Source organism: Anomaloglossus baeobatrachus, chromosome 8 (genome assembly GCF_048569485.1).
Source record: "Anomaloglossus baeobatrachus isolate aAnoBae1 chromosome 8, aAnoBae1.hap1, whole genome shotgun sequence".
NCBI classification, from domain to species: Eukaryota; Metazoa; Chordata; class Amphibia; order Anura; family Aromobatidae; genus Anomaloglossus; species Anomaloglossus baeobatrachus.
Genome location: NC_134360.1, coordinates 155,754,854 through 155,777,102, shown reverse-complemented (window position 1 = coordinate 155,777,102; position 22,249 = coordinate 155,754,854). Strand labels below are relative to the sequence as shown.

General features: G+C 45.4%; 1 protein-coding gene across 1 annotated transcript in view; it reads left to right on the top strand.

The window, feature by feature from the left end:
* Positions 1–22,035, top strand: part of AKNAD1 (AKNA domain containing 1) — a 162,239-nt gene extending 140,204 nt beyond the window's left edge. The window contains exons 13-17 of the mRNA XM_075322119.1: positions 7,477–7,593; positions 7,696–7,815; positions 7,931–8,054; positions 9,117–9,237; positions 21,876–22,035. Coding sequence (XP_075178234.1) covers positions 7,477–7,593; positions 7,696–7,815; positions 7,931–8,054; positions 9,117–9,237; positions 21,876–22,001 — 608 coding nt within the window. The 3' untranslated portion in view covers positions 22,002–22,035. The remainder of the gene's footprint in view (positions 1–7,476; positions 7,594–7,695; positions 7,816–7,930; positions 8,055–9,116; positions 9,238–21,875) is intronic.
* Positions 22,036–22,249: the final 214 nt, after the last annotated feature.

Genomic DNA, 22,249 nt, shown 5'->3' with positions numbered 1-22,249 from the left:
ACCAGCACATGTACAGGCCCGTTTGAAGTTCTCTAATGACCATCTGGATGATCCAGAGGAAGCATGAAAGAAGACTATGTGGTTAGATGAAACCAAAATAGAACGTTTTGGTATCAACTCCCCTCACCGTGTTTGGAGATAGGAGAAGGATGAGTACAGCCTCCAGAACACCATCCCAACCGTGAAGCATAAAGGTGGAAATATTATTCTTGGGGGGTGATATTCTACAAAGGGGATAGGATGACTGCACATATTGAAGGGAGGATGGATAAGGTCATGCATTGCGAGATTTTTGCCAACAACCTCCTTCCCTCAGTAAGAGCATTGAAGATGGGTCAGGGCTGGGTCTTCCAGCATAACAATGACCCCAAACACACAAACAGGGCAACTAAGGTGTGGCTCCGTAAGAAGGATTTCGAGATCCTGGAGTGGCCTAGGCAGTCTCCAGACCTGAGCCCAAACTTTGGAGGCAGCTGAAAGTCAATGTTGCCCAGCGACAGCCACAAAACCTGATGTAGCACCCGGTCCCGGCCCCAGTGCGGTATCCCTACACATCCCCACTCCCAGGCCCTGGCGGAGGGACCCTCTCTCTCACCTGCCAGGTCCCAGCGCGATATTCCCATATGCTCCCGCTCCCATGCTCCGTTGGGGGCTTCCGCCCTCTCTCTTGCCCAGCGGATCCATTCACTTCTCTCCCGCTCCGGGTCCGCCGCGGCCTCCTCCTGCTCTGCCGCGGCCTCCTCCTGCTCCCAGGCTGCGCACAATGCTTCTGTGAATGCCCATAGGGTGTTGACGTGGCCACGACCCCTTTATTAAAGGGCCGGCGTCCCATTACCCAGAAGCTATTCCTGAGGTCATCTGTTACCTTAAAGGTATTTAAGTCCACCTCCTCTGACTGGAGGCACCTAAGCAACATTGCCTATAGTGCGTTGCTAGTTCTCAGGTCCCAGTGTGTTACTGAGTCTAGTCCTACTATTGTATCCTAGAACCAGTCTCGTGTTCCTAACGTCTGTCTTGTCCTAGAGCCTCCTCTCTATCACTACTGCTGTACCGCCACCTGAGCCATCACTGCTGTGACGCCACATCTGATCCATCTCCTCTGTGCCGATACATCTGGACTATCCCTGCTGTGCCGCCACATCTGATCCATCACTGCTGTGCAGCAACATTTGAGCCATCACGTCTGTGCTGTCATCTCCGTGCTGCCGCATCTGACGACACCAGCTTTGGACTTTAAAGACTTTACCAGTCCATAAGAGACTATCTCCACAGGTCTCTGGCAGTCGCGCATTTAGGCCCTCTGTTGGAGCACCACACAATCTAGGGGTTCATTGCTGATTGCTTCTTCGGGGGAGTACGGTGCATGGTCCAGTGGGTTCAGCCTTGGACGCTCGCCGTCACTTGGCAGCCGTAACGCCTGAAAAATCTGGAGAAGATATGTATGGATCAGTCGCTAATATCCCTGCTGCAGTGTATGCAAATGTGGTCAAGAACTACCAGAAACGTCTGACTTCTGTAATTGCAAAGGATTCTGTACCAAATATTACTGTTAGTTCTGATTTTCTATTGTACCAAATACTAATTTTATGCAAACAATCATACAATGTGATTTTTCTGGATTTTTGGGCGGATTCTGTCTGTCACAGCTGAAATGTGCGTACAATAAAAATTACAGAACTCTCTATTCCTTGTAACTGGGGAAACTTGCAAAATTAGCAGTGCATCAAATACTTATTTACCCCACTGTATATAGTTTAGCTTTTTTTTGCAGTAGTATATATATATATATATCTATATATATATACGTGTATATATACAGTTAGGTCCAGAAATATTTGGACAGTGACACAAGTTTTGTTATTTTAGCTGTTTACAAAAACATGTTCAGAAATACAATTATATATATAATATGGGCTGAAAGTGCACACTCCCAGCTGCAATATGAGAGTTTTCACATCCAAATCGGAGAAAGGGTTTAGGAATCATAGCTCTGTAATGCATAGCCTCCTCTTTTTCAAGGGACCAAAAGTAATTGGACAAGGGACTCTAAGGGCTGCAATTAACTCTGAAGGCGTCTCCCTCGTTAACCTGTAATCAATGAAGTAGTTAAAAGGTCTGGGGTTGATTACAGGTGTGTGGTTTTGCATTTGGAAGCTGTTGCTGTGACCAGACAACATGCGGTCTAAGGAACTCTCAATTGAGGTGAAGCAGAACATCCTGAGGCTGAAAAAAAAGAAAAAATCCATCAGAGAGATAGCAGACATGCTTGGAGTAGCAAAATCAACAGTCGGGTACATTCTGAGAAAAAAGGAATTGACTGGTGAGCTTGGGAACTCAAAAAGGCCTGGGCGTCCACGGATGACAACAGTGGTGGATGATCGCCGCATACTTTGTTTGGTGAAGAAGAACCCGTTCACAACATCAACTGAAGTCCACAACACTCTCAGTGAAGTAGGTGTATCTGTCTCTAAGTCAACAGTAAAGAGAAGACTCCATGAAAGTAAATACAAAGGGTTCACATCTAGATGCAAACCATTCATCAATTCCAAAAATAGACAGGCCAGAGTTAAATTTGCTGAAAAACACCTCATGAAGCCAGCTCAGTTCTGGAAAAGTATTCTATGGACAGATGAGACAAAGATCAACCTGTACCAGAATGATGGGAAGAAAAAAGTTTGGAGAAGAAAGGGAACGGCACATGATCCAAGGCACACCACATCCTCTGTAAAACATGGTGGAGGCAACGTGATGGCATGGGCATGCATGGCTTTCAATGGCACTCGGTCACTTGTGTTTATTGATGACATAACAGCAGACAAGAGTAGCCGGATGAATTCTGAAGTGTACCGGGATATACTTTCAGCCCAGATTCAGCCAAATGCCGCAAAGTTGATCGGACGGCGCTTCATAGTACAGATGGACAATGACCCCAAACATACAGCCAAAGCTACCCAGGAGTTCATGAGTGCAAAAAAGTGGAACATTCTGCAATGGCCAAGTCAATCCCCAGATCTTAACCCAATTGAGCATGCATTTCACTTGCTCAAATCCAGACTTAAGACGGAAAGACCCACAAACAAGCAAGACCTGAAGGCTGCGGCTGTAAAGGCCTGGCAAAGCATTAAGAAGGAGGAAACCCAGCGTTTGGTGATGTCCATGGGTTCCAGACTTAAGGCAGTGATTGCCTCCAAAGGATTCGCAACAAAATATTGAAAATAAAAATATTTTGTTTGGGTTTGGTTTATTTGTCCAATTACTTTTGACCTCCTAAAATGTGGAGTGTTTGTAAAGAAATGTGTACAATTCCTACAATTTCTATCAGATATTTTTGTTCAAACCTTCAAATTAAACGTTACAATCTGCACTTGAATTCTGTTGTAGAGATTTAATTTCAAATCCAATGTGGTGGCATGCAGAGCCCAACTCGCGAAAATTGTGTCACTGTCCAAATATTTCTGGACCTAACTGTATATATATATATATATATATATATATATATATATATATATATATATATGCAGTTTGCATGTATGTATGCACATTAGCATATGTTTACACTGTATACCAAATACAGTAGCAGATTGCATACAGTATTTAGTATATCACACTACATCCTTTATTCTCTTTAGACTTTTATTCTCATAATTTCAACAATTACCACATATACAATATTTCAAAATTTGTAAACTGCTTCAGGAAATTAAATATTCCCCTAGAAAGTTTCAGAAGAAGGAGCGCTTTCTAAAGCAATTTCCACTAGAAAAACTCATTGGGGCCTATTCAAGGTGCCCTCAACAGTATTTTTGGTATAAAACTCTTTTAAAGGTCACAAAATTTTTGCGCAACTCAAAGTGTTTGAGTTGCACAAAAATTTTGTGACTTTTGCACCAGTCATGGCCATTATTCCCAAAGAGGGCAAAGTTGGGACATGACATTGGCAAAGTCTTCCCATCTAATTAATCAAACTAGTGGCGTACATTTCACCATAAATATACTCTAGGTAACCTTTCTGGAAGAGGTGTTCTCCAGTTGTAAGGTGTAAATTCATTAAATGGCACATTACTCTAGCGGTGCTCTTCGTTAAGACTGGCCTGTAAAATACCAGTCTTAAAAAATCAATCCCTTTGTTTTCCATGTCCTCAAAAAATTCCGTCAGTATATAGCATAAAGGTTGGGATGATAATTGGGCCAAACAAGCAATTATTGCTCTGTGGAAACATGGGAGCGACAATCATTTATACCAGCTAATTGCATTTTTCATGTGGCCTAAAAAGAATCATTTTTGGCTGTGTATCTGTCAGTGTATACACTATGAAAAGTGAATGGGGACTAAAACATCGTAATAATGATGGATCAGTCCCCATAAAGCATGCATCGGCCTATGGAAAAGTGTCAGTTGGTCCTCATCATGAGCGCAAATTGGCTAAGACTTTACATTGCATTGTACAGTATATTGTATTTGTATTATAGAAATTCCTATAAATATGATTAGAGTAAAGGAAATGTCCTCATGAATCCTGTGATATGTCAGTCCCAGTTGTGTCAGTAATATAACCATGTTTCTTAGATATTTGGCCGTTACAACCCGTCCTGTATTATGTCACCTGTTTGCATTCAGAAGACATTGTGCAGGAAATGTATAGTGCAAGGGTCGTCTTACATAGTAAAGGTCACTGTACTCTAATTGCCATTAATGTTCTTGATAAAGGGCTGTTTGTTGATAAAGGGCCATGGTCACACATCTGATCAGTAAATGACATTGATTGTAGAGCAGAACCTTACAGATCATGGAAGTTATTTAAATATTGTTACCTGAGCCCATTGCTGAGTTTTTGCAGCAGGAATTTTAGAATTCTCCGATCAATACTTGTGGTTTTTGGAGAGTTTCCACTATAAAAAAAAACACAGTAGAAAAAAAAATTGGTGTTACGTCTAGGCGGCACTCATCTTACCCATTAGTCTTGCTAATTTAAAAGAAAAAAAAACCCCAGGAACACAGTTGTGACCATTAAAGCTCAGCGTAAAGGGGTTTTCCTTTTTCAGAAAACCTCTTCCCTTCTTCCCCCGCTGAAGCTTGTCTGTGCTTTGCTCACCTTCCCCTGCTTCAGTGATTAGTCTTAGCTGCTGCTCCTGTTGTTCTGTGATTGTCCGCAGTGCTGGCGTTACATCGACAGCACTGCAGCCAATAACCAAGCTGAGCGGCTCTGCCTGAGTAGACATCACGAGGGGCTGAGCTCACTGATTGCCTATGCTCCCAGTTTCTGGTATTGTCTGCATTATGTCGGCAGCCAATCAGGGAGCTTAGCGGCTCGTGACATCTACTCAGGTGGAGCCGCTAAGTTATTAACTACAGCGCTGTCGATGGGACGTCCGTAGACAATAACAAACAGGAGTAGCGGCAGAGATTCAGTGGGTTTTTTTTCGTTTTTTTTTTAAAAGCAAACCACAGTAGAGAACAACAATTTTCTGAAGCCATGAAGCCCCTGTAAAGATGTTGTCCCATCTGAGCAATCTTGGTGCTTACTAATTTACACTTAGGTCCCATTTCATCCTTTAAATTTGTTTTGACTTTTTTTGCACCAAATTCTTTAAAATGTTACTTGGGGGTTGATTAATTTTGTGGAAAATCAAATGGTTTTTTTTGCACCTTTGTAAAGTTGCAAGTCACATGACCCTTTAAAATGTCACACGTTAGTATGACATTGTGCAAAAATAATTAGACAACATTTTGTGCTCCACATGGGCACAACTGGCCAAATATTATAAGACAGTTGATAAAGCTAAAAATAAGGCTAAAACATCTGGATAAAAAAAAAAACAAAAAAAAAACAAAAGCACCACACAAAACCAATTAAAATTAACTTAAAAAGGTGCAAATTAATGAATAAGGCACAAACATAATAGTCCATATTGGAGCTATTTTACTTCAGAAAAAAGGCACAAGACTCTGATTAATCGGGGTGTTTGGGAAGAAGTCTTGATGATGGTGGGATCTCTGGCCATCCATGGTCAGTCACTTAGGTGTTAATACGTTCAGTTATGAAGATATGGACTGCTATACAATATGTCCACCCATATCCTGTCCACGGCCATTAACTTGAGAGCAACGGCAGCTATAGGCATAGAAGTGGTGTCTAGGTATAGTAAAGCACCCATGTACTACGCAATGAAACCACCTATTGCGGCACCTGGTGGAAAACAACGGAGTTAGCATTTTTATCTTGAAAACGGAACGAGATAGAGAAAAAAAGTGAATTGCAAAGTTGTAGGGCATCATCAAAACAATACGAATCGACACCTTGCATACAGAAATGCTATGTTATGAAACCAATGACCCCCCCCCCAAAACATTGAATGCTGGTCACGCATATGGAGCTCATTTAACTTTGATGCTCACCGCCATAGGAGTGTCCCTTATTTAAATGTGAATAGATCTCTGAAACTTGTTCCATGGAGTAAGTGTTCCTACGTCAAGAGGACACTTGATCTCTTTGGATAAGGTTTTGTAACGCCTGCCTGGATCCACAAACTCAGATGGGCTGTAAAGGGGAGGCTAGAGGGAAGCCACTCACCAAGTAGGACCCCCAGAACCCTGAAACCCTTTAACCCCTATACAGGGATTTGGAATTACACAGGACCCTGGAGATCACTACCTGTGGAAGGCTACAGTCTGATGAGAGTAGTAGTCAGGCAGGGTCAAACCAGGAATTGTGGAACAGGGACAGAATCGGCAGGCAGTGACGTAGTCAGCAAACGTAGCAGAGGTCAGATCCGGGTCGGGCAGCAAGGTACAAAAACAGTAGGCAGAAGGGTAGTCAAAAACACGCAGAAGTCAACACAGGAATCACCAACAGAATAGGACGTAACAGGAGCCAGGAAAATCAGAACTATATCTGGCAGTGATCATGTGACAGGAGGGAAAATAAGAAGGGTGTGGTGTCTTCCCATTGGCTGTAGCTGAACGCTGGCAACTTCAGCTGGAAGACACATGCCACCCACAGTCAGCCAACGGTACTGCAGATCCCAAGCTAACCCAGCCCAGCGGATGATCGGAGCCTGCGCCCACTGGTGCCGCTGGCATCGACTTCTCTCCCATCACCAGCACCATCCACGGCAGGAACATGGCGTCGCCTGGCGATCGGAGCAGAAGTCGCTGGAGCAGACTCCGGCGGTGACGTAACAGGTTTATGCCATAATGGGGACTAGATTTTAGGGATTTTCTTACAAAGACACATCCGCCATAAGTCCTAATAGGTGATATGGCCATCATAGAGAGAGATCCTTTGTTCAGCCAGAATAAAGTCCATTTAGCCATCTATGTATTACATGTTGACCATTTATTTGAACTATCGCTTTATAATGTAATTTTTATATATATATATATATATATGTATATATATATACATATATATATATATATATATATATATACATATATATATGTAATTGTAGTTTGCCTCTTTTGTTCTGGTCTAGGTAATGGAACACAAGCACAAGACTTTCTGACTTCTGAGTGGTTGGTGTCTTCACATTCTGGTTTGTTTCAGTACAGATCAAAGAGCTCCTTAAGCAATGGGACTGATTTGTATGAAGGTACAGCAAAACTGCACATTGTAGTTGAGATATAGAGAAACCTAATATTTACTTAAAATAGTTTTGAAGTTTTATTTTATGGAAGAACTTCCATTCTTTCAGCATCTTCATCTTCATTATCATCATCATCCGCAAGCTTGATTTTTAAGAAATGTAGGAATAGAAGAGTGCCTCCTGCGGAGAGACATAGTACATTTCAGCATTGTGAGACAGCTGTGAAGGGTAACTTTTTGTACATTTAGTGTTGTGATGCAATAAATGTCTAACTTTTGGTAATTTTATTTAATTTTTTTCTTTAATTTGTATAAAATCGGAACATTTGTGTATTTGTACCCAGCTTATCCTACACAGAAGTCATTGTGGTCTTCTACATTTCCATTAGGCGTACAGAATCAAAGTAGATTGTCCAATAGACCACACCACATCCACAGCCACGTCAGCCACTACATGCCATCCAGCAGGTGAGTTTTCTCCATACATGTTTAGATTCATGAAAACTGTCATATTTACACAGATATCACTATCTCAACCCTTCTTCTGTTACTGCTATCAATGGGCTCATCTTCTTTCTTTAGGAACACCCAAGATAAAAATAATATGGACATATACCCTGCTGTAACTAAATAAAAACAATAGTGCATATAAATAAACATAGGGTACTCAGTAAATACTGTTTTGATCAAAAAAGCGTGAAGCCATCCCCCTGCGACAAGGTGTACCCAATCGGGACAGTACCAGGACAGTTGGCTACACCTTGTCACGGTGGGATGGCTTTACGCTTTTTTAATCAAAACAGTGTTTACTAAGTACCCTATGTTTATATGCACTATGCTTTTATTGAGCTACAGCAGGGTATATGTTCATATTATTTTTAGCTTGGTTTTGCGTTGTCCTATGGCCAGTGTGAACACGAGCTTACAAGCTGCATGCACACCAACTCATACTCCGGCTCACTTTTTGTTGTTTATTTTCTTCAGGAGCGCACTGCTCCTCTGCCTTCTGGTGGTGTGCTCCTGGAGATTGACAATTACGACCAAGAGTCATGCTGCTGTTCCGAACTGTGCACTCTCCAGCGCTTTTAGAAAATGCTGCTTTTCCTGTGAACGAAGAGGAGGGTAGGGACACTGAGGCTGGTCAGATCCAGCAATCCAGCCAGCTTTAGGGCAGTGCTTACAAGCAGTGTATCAAACAGCTAGCCACTGCTTGCCTAGGAAACCAGCCACTCCAGAGTGGTCGGTAAACTAGACAATAAGCAATAGACTATAGAATTATAACTTATTTGGTTCTTGCAAATGGAAAGGATGTTGAATAAGAAGTAGATTCCAAAGTTGCTTGATTTTACAAGTACCTTGGAACCTTTAACCATTAATAAACACAAGACAACCCCTTTAATAACTAATCTATCATGTATCATTTTTGTAATGCTAAAGATAGAGATGCATGCAACGTTTATCACACGAACGTTAGTTAGAACTTCTACGACAGTAAGATCCCTCCATAATTTTACATTCCATGCTTTTCAGATCCAGTGGCCATTCTTCTGGTTATCACCACTCCCAGTCGGCAAACTCTACTCTATCCACTTTGCAAAGAAAAAGACGGAAGAATGTAACACCAAATAATCTAGATGACATAGACTGCAAGGTAATAGTTTCTTTTCTGGTCATATAAGTGGACATCTAACATTGAAAATGGGTTGCCTTTAAAGGGAACCTGGCACCAGGTTTTTCCTTTATGAGCTGTGGCTACCACCAGTGAGCTCTTACAGTTAGGTCCAGAAATATTTGGACACTGACACAATTTTCGCGAGTTGGGCTCTGCATGCCACCACATTGGATTTGAAATGAAACCTCTACAACAGAATTCAAGTGCAGATTGTAACGTTTAATTTGAAGGTTTGAACAACAATATCTGATAGAAATTGTAGGAATTGTACACATTTCTTTACAAACACTCTACATTTTAGGAGGTCAAAAGTAATTGGACAAATAAACCAAACCCAAACAAAATATTTTTATTTTCAATATTTTGTTGCGAATCCTTTGGAGGCAATCACTGCCTTAAGTCTGGAACCCATGGACATCACCAAACGCTGGGTTTCCTCCTTCTTAATGCTTTTCCAGGCCTTTACAGCCGCAGCCTTCAGGTCTTGCTTGTTTGTGGGTCTTTCCGTCTTAAGTCTGGATTTGAGCAAGTGAAATGCATGCTCAATTGGGTTAAGATCTGGTGATTGACTTGGCCATTGCAGAATGTTCCACTTTTTTGCACTCATGAACTCCTGGGTAGCTTTGGCTGTATGCTTGGGGTCATTGTCCATCTGTACTATGAAGCGCCGTTCAATCAACTTTGCGGCATTTGGCTAAATCTGGGCTGAAAGTATATCCCGGTACACTTCAGAATTCATCCGGCTACTCTTGTCTGCTGTTATGTCATCAATAAACACAAGTGACCCAGTGCCATTGAAAGCCATGCATGCCCATGCCATCACGTTGCCTCCACCATGTTTTACAGAGGATGTGGTGTGCTGTGGATCATGTGCCGTTCCCTTTCTTCTCCAAACTTTTTTCTTCCCATCATTTTGGTACAGGTTGATCATTGTCTCATCTGTCCATAGAATACTTTTCCAGAACTGAGCTGGCTTCATGAGGTGTTTTTCAGCAAATTTAACTCTGGCCTGTCTATTTTTGGAATTGATGAATGGTTTGCATCTAGATGTGAACCCTTTGTATTTACTTTCATGGAGTCTTCTCTTTACAGTTGACTTAGAGACAGATACACCTACTTCACTGAGAGTGTTCTGGACTTCAGTTGATGTTGTGAACGGGTTCTTCTTCACCAAAGAAAGTATGCGGCGATCATCCACCACTGTTGTCATCCGTGGACGCCCAGGCCTTTTTGAGTTCCCAAGCTCACCAGTCAATTCCTTTTTTGTCAGAATGTACCCGACTGTTGATTTTGCTACTCCAAGCATGTCTGCTATCTCTCTGATGGATTTTTTCTTTTTTTTCAGCCTCAGGATGTTCTGCTTCACCTCAATTGAGAGTTCCTTAGACCGCATGTTGTCTGGTCACAGCAACAGCTTCCAAATGCAAAACCACACACCTGTAATCAACCCCAGACCTTTTAACTACTTCATTGATTACAGGTTAACGAGGGAGACGCCTTCAGAGTTAATTGCAGCCCTTAGAGTCCCTTGTCCAATTACTTTTGGTCCCTTGAAAAAGAGGAGGCTATGCATTACAGAGCTATGATTCCTAAACCCTTTCTCCGATTTGGATGTGAAAACTCTCATATTGCAGCTGGGAGTGTGCACTTTCAGCCCATATTATATATATAATTGTATTTCTGGACATGTTTTTGTAAACAGCTAAAGAAGGGAATTTTGTTACTTACCGTAAATTCCTTTTCTTCTAGCTCCTATTGGGAGACCCAGACGATTGGGTGTATAGTACTGCCTCCGGAGGCCACACAAAGCATTACACTAAAAAGTGTAAGGCCCCTCCCCTTCTGGCTATACACCCCCAGTGGGATCACTGGCTCACCAGTTTTAGTGCAAAAGCAAGAAGGAGGAAAGCCAATAACTGGTTTAAACAAATTCACTCTGAAGTAACATCGGAGAACTGAAAACCATTCAACATGAACAACATGTGTACCCGAAAAACAACCAAAAATCCCGAAGGACAACAGGGCGGGTGCTGGGTCTCCCAATAGGAGCTAGAAGAAAAGGAATTTACGGTAAGTAACAAAATTCCCTTCTTCTTCGGCGCTCCATTGGGAGACCCAGACGATTGGGACGTCCAAAAGCTGTCCCTGGGTGGGTAAAGAAATACCTCATGTTAGAGCTGCAAAGACAGCCCTCCCCTACGGGGAGGCAACTGCCGCCTGCAGGACTCTTCTACCTAGGCTGGCGTCCACCGAAGCATAGGTATGCACCTGATAATGTTTGGTGAAAGTGTGCAGACTCGACCAGGTAGCTGCCTGGCACACCTGTTGAGCCGTAGCCTGGTGTCGTAATGCCCAGGACGCACCCACGGCTCTGGTAGAATGGGCCTTCAGCCCTGATGGAACCGGAAGCCCAGCAGAACGGTAGGCTTCAAGAATTGGTTCTTTGATCCATCGAGCCAGGGTGGCTTTGGAAGCCTGCGACCCTTTGCGCTTACCAGCGACAAGGACAAAGAGTGCATCCGAGCGGCGCAGGGGCGCCGTGCGGGAAATGTAGATTCTGAGTGCTCTCACCAGATCCAACAAATGTAAATCCTTTTCATACCGATGAACTGCATGCGGATAAAAGGAAGGCAAGGAGATATCCTGATTAAGATGAAAAGAGGATACCACCTTAGGGAGAAACTCCTGAATGGGGCGCAGCACTACCTTGTCCTGGTGGAACACCAGGAAAGGAGCTTTGGATGACAGCGCTGCTAGTTCAGACACTCTCCGAAGAGACGTGACCGCTACCAGAAAGGCCACTTTCTGTGAGAGTCGAGAAAGTGACACATCCCTCAGAGGCTCGAAGGGCGGCTTCTGGAGAGCAACAAGGACCTTGTTTAGATCCCACGGATCTAACGGCCGCCTGTACGGAGGTACGATATGACAAACCCCCTGCAGGAACGTGCGCACCTGAGAAAGTCGTGCTAGACGCTTCTGAAAAACACGGATAGTGCCGAGACTTGCCCCTTAAGGGAGCCGAGCGACAAGCCCTTTTCCAACCCAGATTGCAGGAAGGAAAGAACGACAGGTAACGCGAATGGCCAGGGGGATACTCCTTGTGCAGAGCACCAGGATAAGAAAATCTTCCACGTTCTGTGGTAGATCTTAGCAGAAGTGGACTTCCTAGCCTGTCTCATGGTGGCCACGACCCCTTGGGGTAATCCTGAAGACGCTAGGATCCAGGACTCAATGGCCACACAGTCAGGTTCAGGGCCGCAGAATTCCGATGGAAAAACGGCCCTTGGGACAGTAAGTCTGGACGGTCTGGCAGTGCCCACGGTTGGCCGACCGTGAGATGCCACAGATCCGGATACCACGACCTCCTCGGCCAGTCTGGGGCGACGAGTATGACGCGGCCGCAATCGGATCTGATCTTGCGTAACACTCTGGGCAAGAGTGCCAGAGGTGGAAACACATAAGGGAGCCGGAACTGCGACCAATCTTGCACTAAGGCGTCTGCCGCCAGAGCTCTTTGATCGCGAGACCGCGCTATGAAGGTCGGAACCTTGTTGTTGTGCCGAGACGCCATTAGGTCGACGTCCGGCACCCCCCAGCGGCGGCAGATTTCCTGAAAAACGTCCGGGTGAAGGGACCATTCCCCTGCGTCCATGCCCTGGCGACTGAGGAAGTCTGCTTCCCAGTTTTCTACGCCCGGGATGTGAACTGCTGATATGGTGGATGCTCTTTCCTCCACCCACATCAGAATCCGCCTGACTTCCTGGAAGGCTTGCCGACTGCATGTCCCTCCTTGGTGGTTGATGTATGCCACCGCTGTGGAGTTGTCCGACTGAATTCGGATCTGCTTTCCTTCCAGCCACTGCTGGAAGGCTAATAGGGCAAGATACACTGCCCTGATTTCCAGAACATTGATCTGAAGGGTGGACTCCTGCTGAGTCCACGTCCCTTGAGCCCTGTGGTGGAGAAAAACTGCTCCCCACCCTGACAGACTCGCGTCTGTCGTGACCACTGCCCAGGATGGGGGCAGGAATGATCTTCCCTGCGATAATGAGGTGGGAAGAAGCCACCATTGCAGAGAGTCCTTGGCCGTCTGAGAAAGGGAGACTTTCCTGTCTAGGGAAGTTGTCTTCCCGTCCCATTGGCGGAGAATGTCCCATTGAAGTGGGCGCAGATGAAACTGCGCAAACGGGACTGCCTCCATTGCTGCCACCATCTTCCCTAGGAAGTGCATGAGGCGCCTTAAGGGGTGCGACTGACCCTGAAGGAGAGACTGCACCCCTGTCTGTAGTGACCGCTGCTTGTTCAGCGGAAGCTTCACTATCGCTGAGAGAGTATGAAACTCCATGCCAAGATACGTTAGTGATCGAGTCGGTGCCAGGTTTGACTTTGAAAAGTTGATGATCCACCCGAAAGTCTGGAGAGTCTCCAGCGCAACATTCAGGCTGTGTTGGCATGCCTCTTGAGCGGGTGCTTTGACAAGTAGATCGTCTAAATAAGGGATCACGGAATGTCCCTGAGAATGCAAGACTGCTACCACTGCCGCCATGACCTTGGTGAAAACCCGTGGGGCTGTCGCCAGACCAAATGGCAGAGCTACGAACTGGAGATGGTCGTCTCCTATCACGAAACGTAGAAAACGTTGGTGCTCTGTAGCAATCGGCACGTGGAGATAAGCATCTTTGATGTCTATTGATGCAAGGAAATCTCCTTGAGACATTGAGGCAATGACGGAGCGGAGGGATTCCATCCGGAACCGCCTGGCGTTCACATGCTTGTTGAGCAGCTTTAGGTCCAGAACAGGACGAAACGAGCCGTCCTTTTTTGGAACCACAAAGAGATTGGAGTAAAAACCTTGCCCTTGTTCCTGCTGAGGAACAGGGATCACCACTCCTTCTGCTTTTAGTGAGCACACCGCCTGCAGAAGGGCATCTGCTCGGTCGGGATGTGGGGAGGTTCTGAAGAACCGAGGCGGAGGACGAGAACTGAACTCTATCCTGTACCCGTGAGACAAAATGTCTGTTACCCACCGGTCTTTGACCTGTGGCAGCCAAATGTCGCAAAAGCGGGAGAGTCTGCCACCGACCGAGGATGCGGAGGGATGAGGCCGAAAGTCATGAGGCAGCCGCCTTGGAAGCGGTTCCTCCGGTTGCTTTCTTGGGGCGTGAGTGAGCCCGCCAGGAATCTGAGCTCCTTTGCTCCTTCTGAGTCCCTTTGGACGAGGAGAATTGGGTCTTGCCGGAGCCTCGAAAGGACCGAAACCTCGACTGCCACTTCCTCTGTTGAGGTTTGCTTGATCTGGGCTGGGGTAAGGAGGAGTCTTTACCCTTGGATTGTTTAATGATTTCAGCCAATTGTTCACCAAACAGTCTATCTACAGATAGTGGCAAGCTGGTTAAACATTTTTTGGAAGCAGAATCCGCTTTCCATTCCTTTAACCACAAGGCTCTGCGCAAAACCACAGAGTTGGCAGACGCCATTGAGGTACGGCTTGTAGAGTCCAGGACAGCGTTGATAGCGTAAGTCGCAAACGCAGACATTTGCGAGGTTAGGGACGCTACTCGCGGCACTGCTGGACGTACGATAGAGTCCACCTGTGCCAGACCAGCTGAAATAGCTTGGAGTGCCCACACGGCCGCGAATGCTGGAGCAAACGACGCGCCGATAGCTTCATAGACAGACTTTAACCAAAGGTCCATCTGTCTGTCATTGGCATCTTTAAGTGAAGCCCCATCCTCCACTGCAACTATGGATCTAGCCGCAAGCCTGGAGATTGGGGGGTCCACCTTTGGACACTGGGTCCAGCGTTTGACCACGTCAGGGGGAAAGGGATAACGTGTATCCTTAAGACGTTTGGAGAAACGCTTGTCTGGGTAAGCATGGTGTTTCTGGACTGATTCTCTGAAGTCAGCGTGGTCCAGAAAAGTACTCAGTTTACGCTTGGGATACCTGAAATGGAACTTCTCCTGCTGTGCAGCTGCCTCCTTGCAGAAGGGGCAGGGGGAGAAATTTCCAATAGACTATTGATGGCCGCTATAAGGTCATTTACCATGGCGTCACCATCAGGAGTATCCAGATTGAGAGCGGTTTCAGGATTAGACTCCTGATCACCCTCCTCTGTCTCATCATGTAGAGACTCTTCTCGCTGAGACCCTGATCCGCGTGATGACGTGGAGGGTCTCTCCCAGCGAGCACGCTTAGGCTGCCTGGGACTGTCATCTGAATCAGAGCCGTCAGGCTGAGATGCCTGGGACCCCCTTGAATCACGGATTAACTCCAACTGAGGGGGACCGGGGAACGTTGCCGCAGCAGTGTCCATGGTCTGAGTAACTGGCCTGGCCTGCAAGGTCTCTAGTATCTTTGTCATAGTGACAGACATCTTGTCAGCAAAAACTGCAAACTCTGTCCCCGTCACCGGGACAGGGTTCACCGGCGACTCTGCCTCGGCCACTACCACCATAGACTCCGGCTGACGAAGTGGCACAGGGACCGAACATTGCACACAATGGGGGTCATTGTAACCTGCCGGTAGATCAGCCCCACAAGCAGCACAAGTAGCGTATTGCTGTGCAGCTGCAGCCTGTGTCTTGGCACCCTTGCGTTTTGCGGATGACATGTTGTCGTCTCCTCAGAGCAAGATAGGGTATACAGCCAAGAAGCGACCTTACAGTGCAATATATATATACATATATATATGGTATAGAGAAAAAAAAAAAAAAAAAAAAAAAAGGTACACCAATATAACACTGTGGCACTAGTGGGGCCAGCACTAAAAGTGCTGCTTACCGCCCGCTTAACGCGGGTGTGTGGTCGCCAGAAATCCCTTGTCTGGGTCTCCCAGAGCCTGTGTCCGTTCTCCAGCCAGACTGCATGTAGGAATGGCTGCCGGCGTCCTATGGAGAGGGGCGGGCCCTGGGCGTGTGCAGACAAAGAGCGGGAAACCAGCGTCCCCCTGTGCTCAGTGAGAGGGCTGGAGCATGTAAATAAGACTCCAGCCCTCGGCGCTGATTAATCGTACAGCGTCTCTCCCTTGCCCTGATTGACAGGGTGGGGGTGGGAACGAAGCGGAGCTAGGCCGCAGAAGCCGGGGACTAAATTTATAAGCGACGCCGTCGTAAAAGCACGGTCGGCGCTAAGTCCCCGGCGCACTACAAGTCGCAGCCGCGCCGCCGCTCCAGGGGCGGTCGGCGCGGCAGTCCCCAACACATAAAGTCACTCAGAAAAACTGTAGTGACTGTAACCCCAGCGCGCAGCGCTACTGTCCCCGGCGCACTAGCACACCCAGCAAGTCTGGAATGTGCGCGGCCTGTTTGGGACACAGAGTACCTGAATGTCGCAGGGCCTTGTCCCTGAACGGTACCCAGCTCCGTATCCAGCAGGTTCTATGGGTCTGTGGAAGGAGCCCGGCCTCAGGGCTTGGGGGCCGGTAAGATCCCACTTCCTCAGAGCCCCTCAGGGGGATGGGGAAGGAAAACAGCATGTGGGCTCCAGCCTCCGTACCCACAGTGGGTACCTCAACCTTAACAAACACCGCCGACATAAAGTGGGGTGAGAAGGGAGCATGCTGGGGGCCCTAGTATGGGCCCTCTTTTCTTCCATCCGACATAGTCAGCAGCTGCTGCTGACTAAACAGTGGAGCTATGCGTGGATGTCTGACCTCCTTCGCACAAAGCAGAAAACTGGTGAGCCAGTGATCCCACTGGGGGTGTATAGCCAGAAGGGGAGGGGCCTTACACTTTTTAGTGTAATGCTTTGTGTGGCCTCCGGAGGCAGTACTATACACCCAATCGTCTGGGTCTCCCAATGGAGCGCCGAAGAAATAACAAAACTTGTGTCACTGTCCAAATATTTCTGGACCTAACTGTATATACAGCATTCTAGAATACTGTATATAAGAGCCCAGGCCGCTCTGTCGAATGTAAAAATCAACTTTATAAAACTCACCTAGGAGGCGGTCTTTGACCTTTTCTACTGCTAGCTCATTACAGTACTTTGCTCTGCCCTCAGCAGGGCAGATTAAAGTGCGTGTGTGCAGGAGCGCAATGGAGGTCTCTCTGTGAATGACGCAGAACACGTCAAGCACACGGAGCTGGGCAGGAGGAAGGTGATTGAATAAGATGGAGGAGGTGCCGGAGAGAGAGTAGTGGCACCCATCGGACCGGACCTCCCCCTAGGTGAGTATTATAAAGGTGTTTTTACGCTATACAGCGTGGCCTGGGCTGTTATATATAGTATTCTGGAATGCTGTATATAAGGGCTCACTGGTGCTGGCCGCAGCTCATAAGGGAAAAACCTGGTGGCAGATTCCCTTTAAATACAATGGATATAAAAAGTCTACACACTCCTGTTAATGTACAGGGTTTTTGTCACACAGAAGAATCATTTCAGAACATTTTCCACCTTCAGTGTCACTTATAATTTGGACAAATCCATTGAAAAATAAAATCAATTTTTTTCTGGTCGATAAAGAAAAATAAAGAACAAAAATAATGTGGTTGCATCAATAAGCACACCCTTAAACGAATACTTTAAGTTCCTTTTGCATTTCTGACAGCATTCAGTCTTTTTAAGTAGTAGGGAGAGGAAGATAATCCAGTATCCAGTTCCAGAAATTTAAAACATCAATTTTATTCAGAAAAAAGTTAAAACTCCATGTTCCATAGTTGCATTAAAAGCGCATCATTGCAGGTGTAAAAATGGATACGCGTTTCGGACGTATGTGTCCTTAGTCTAGATAACACTATGCAAAATGACATGTTACTATAAGGGTAAGAACAGGAAGTGGTTCCAATTCCTGTTCTTACCCTTATAGTAACATGTCATTTTGCATAGTGTTATCTAGACTAAGGACACATACGTCCGAAACGCGTATCAATTTTTACACCTGCTATGATGCGCTTTTAATGCAACTATGGAACATGGAGTTTTAACTTTTTTTCTGAATAAAATTGATGTTTTAAATTTCTGGAACTGGATATTGGATTATCTTCCTCTCCCTGAACCTCGTGGCCAAAGGTCTGTGCACCGTTCTGGCTGATGCTCTAATCTCCTGAAAGGGTGAGCTATTTTTTTCTTCTTCTTGTCTTTTTAAGTAGTAGTCTATCAGGGTGCTACTTCTAAAATTGGCAACTTTGCCCACTCTTCCTTTCAGTAGCTCCAAATCTGTCAGATTGTGAGGGAATCTCCTATGTACAGCGCACTCTTCAGGTGTCCCACAGATTTTCAATTTGATTCAAGTCTAGGCTTTGGCTGGGACATTGCAATACTTTCTCTGACAAAGCCATTATTTTGTCCATTTGGAGGTATACTTAGGTTCGTTGTGCTGAAAGGTGAAATTTGTTTTCATCTTCAGCTTTTGTAGCAGAGGCCTGAAGGTTTTGATGCAAAATGAACTGATATTTGGAACTGTTTGTAACTTCTTCTTCATTGACTAAAGCTCCAGTTCCGACTGCCAAAAAATAGCTGCAAAACTTAATGCTGGCTCCAATATGCTTTACTATGGGTATGGTAATCTTTCGATGACGTGCAGTGTTGGCTTTGCACCAAACATACCGTACCTTGTGGAATTATAATCAAAACATTCAACCTTGGTCTCATCAGATGATAACATGTTTTCCCACAAGCTTTTGGAAGACTTGATGTAGATTTTGGCAAAACATAGTTGGGCTTTGATCTTTTTCTTTGTAAGAAAAGGCTTACACCTTGCCACCCTACCCTACAGGCAAGACATATGAAGCAAATGGGAAATTGTTGTCAAAATCAGTACCCAACCAATACTTACCAGAAATTCCTGCAGCTCCTTTAATGTTGCTGAAGGCCTTTTGGAAACTTTTTGGACCAATGTATTTCTTGTCTTTTAATCAATTTTTGAGGAACATCCACTTCCAGGGAATTTCACTGGTGTCCAAATTTAAGCCTCATCTTGATGACTGTAATCAATGCCTTGGAAAAAATGTGCACCCTTTTCCTGACTGATAACGTTCAACAATCAGATCCCTTTTCTGTCTTGTAATCTTTTTATTGACCATGGTTTTGCAATAAAATGCAACTAAGAAAATGTCAAGAAAATCCCATTAGAACAAGTTAACTTTATATGGAGTATATCAGAATCACTGTAAATGATGGCTGCTGTGCACTGACTACTATTTAACATGAGTTTACATGTGATTGGCAAATTCTGAACACAACCACATCCCCAATTTTAAGAGGCTGTTCACACTTCTTCCACCACCTCATTTTAATTTTATTTTTATTTTTATTTTTTCCTCAAAATGATTTCACTTTGTTTCTCAATAGATCTGTGTATATTATGGGTTGAAAAAGTTCTGAATTATTCTTCTTCTTGGTATGATTTTTTTTTACATAACAGAAACTTGGCATATTAACAGAGGCTGGTGTGCTTACTCTGAGACTCAATTTCAGATTGGCTGTATTATCCTATTTGTATTTGTAAAGGAAATCACCGCTCACTCAGCCCAAAGGGGGCTTTACACGCTGCGAGATCGATAATGCGGAGTCGTTGGGGTCACGGAATTTGTGACGCACATCCGGCCGCATTAGCAATGTTGCTGCGTGTGACACCGATGAGCGATTTTGCATCGTTGCAAAAATGTGCAAAATTGCTCATCGGTGACATGGGGGTCCATTTTCGATTATCGTTACTGCAGCAGTAACGATGTAGTTTGTCGCTCCTGTGGCAGCACACATCGCTATGTGTGACGCCGCAGGAACGAGGAACCTCCCCTTACCTGCCTCCCGGCCGCAATGCGGAAGGAAGGAGGTGGGCGGGATGTTACGTCCCGCTCAGCTCCGCCCCTCCGCTGCTCTTGGGCGGCCGCTCAGTGACGTCGCTGTGACGTCGCACGGACCGCCCCCTTAGAAAGGAGGCGGTTCGCCGGTCACAGCGACGTCGCCGGGCAGGTAAGTATGTGTGACAGGTCTGGGCGATGTTGTGTGGCACGGGCAGCGATTTGCCCGTGTCGCGCAACAGATGGGGGCGGGTACCCACACTAGCGATATCGGGACCGATATCGCAGTGTGTAAAGCCCGTTTAAGGCCGGTTTCAGATGTCCATGTTTCAGGTATGTGTGACATCCACTTTTAATACGGATGCCACACGTACCCATGTTATTCTAGGCTTTTACTCACATGGCCGTGTGTTCACACGGACCGTGTGGCCCCATACGCACTCACGGAGATATGTCCGTTTTTTCTCCGGCATCCACGGTGCCACACGGATCGCACACTGTTGTAATCTGTGTGACATCAGTGTGACACGTGCTGTAGAAAACACAGTTTTTGAAATAAAAGGATTTTCTATATTTACCTGTATCCAGCGCTGTTTTCTTCAGCTCTGCTGCCTCCTGCTTCTGACCCCCGCTCAATATATTCATTGATTATTCACTGCACTGAGGAGCTGGAAGCTGGAGCATTACAGAGACAGAGCCGGGCACAGCACCGCTGAGGACAGCACCGCTGAGGACAGCACCGCTGATGATAGGTGAGTATCCAGCAAGCAAGCAGTGTGTGCGCAGTGACATCCAGGAGGTCATCGTAGTTCCCAATGAACTCTGATGAATCTGTGAAGTCGTGTAGTGCGGGTGTCACAGCGGTGTCATCAGAATGTCATCAGAGTTCATTGGGAAATCCGAAGACCTCCTGGACGTCACTGCACACACACGGCTTGCTTGCTGGATACTCACCTGTCCCCGCGATGCTGCCCTTGCGATGCTCCGGCTTCCAGGTCCTCAGTGCAGTGAATAATCAATTAATATAAGGAGCGGGGGTCAGAAGCAGGAGACAGCATAGCCGAAGAAAACAGCGCTGGATACAGGTGAATATAGAAAATCTTTATATTTCAAAAACCCGTGTTTTCTCTGGAACTTGTCACACGTTTGCAAACTCAGATGTCACATGTGTGACACACGTATGACACACGTATGACATAACCATCCATGTGGCTTGTACCTGATTAAACACAGACGCCTGAAACCGGCCTAATTGACTGCTCCTAAGTGCCCCTATTTACCTGTAGCTCTCAATCCGGCTCGTAGGATGGGTGGAGACTGAATACAATTGGACTCATGAGCTATTTCATATAAAATGCTAATTTTAATATTGGGGTTACATAGACATTCTGTCATCGATTTTTAAAGTAAGCACATCAGCCTCATCAGGTCTTAGTAATCCATTCAATATGTATCTATTTGTACCAGCAGTTCTGGAAACATCTTCTGAGTTATCTAACAAACCATGTGGATGGACTTAAACTTGGTGTATGAAGATAACTCTTTTTTTAACATTAATCCTGTTATTTTAGCAATCAGCTGTTGCCCTTGAAGAAGCTATACTTAGCTATACACTTTCCTGCAGTTGCTTGTTGCAATGGAAAAACGGCTTAGTACGTTAGCTGCTGAAATAATTAGATGGCCATGGTCCATTGAGCTTCTCTTATGGTGTATATCTCCATTCCAGTGGAGCCCCAAGTTACAAGTACAGCATATAAACAAGGATTTACATGAGATTATAAATGAAATATATTTTGTTTAGTACTATATCTACAGGGCGAGTAAATACATAAAAACTTAATTACACCCTCTTCTAATTCTGTTTATCTGCAGATCTTGAATTGTGTATTGGACAATGCTTTGAGAACAGCCAAGAACATGCAGAAAACCACGGAGAGGATGGTGCAAAGATTGGCTTTAGCTATCCCTCCTTCTTATCGCAGCTCCTGTGCCATGTGAAAGAACACTGTGTAAGCAGGAGTAAATAAATGACAGGGGATTAACAGACTCTTTGTGTCCTGAAACACACATCCGTGAAAATGCATGCACGTGTAATACGGGCTGTTTTTCAGGTCCGTGATACATTTTTATGTCCGTTTTTATGGACCGTGTGTGTGGCATTTGTGTGAACGGCGTATGCTACTCGCGTGTGCGTGTGTAATGCCCGTGTGTGCGTGAGATTTGTAACTGACGTGTGAGTGTGTTTT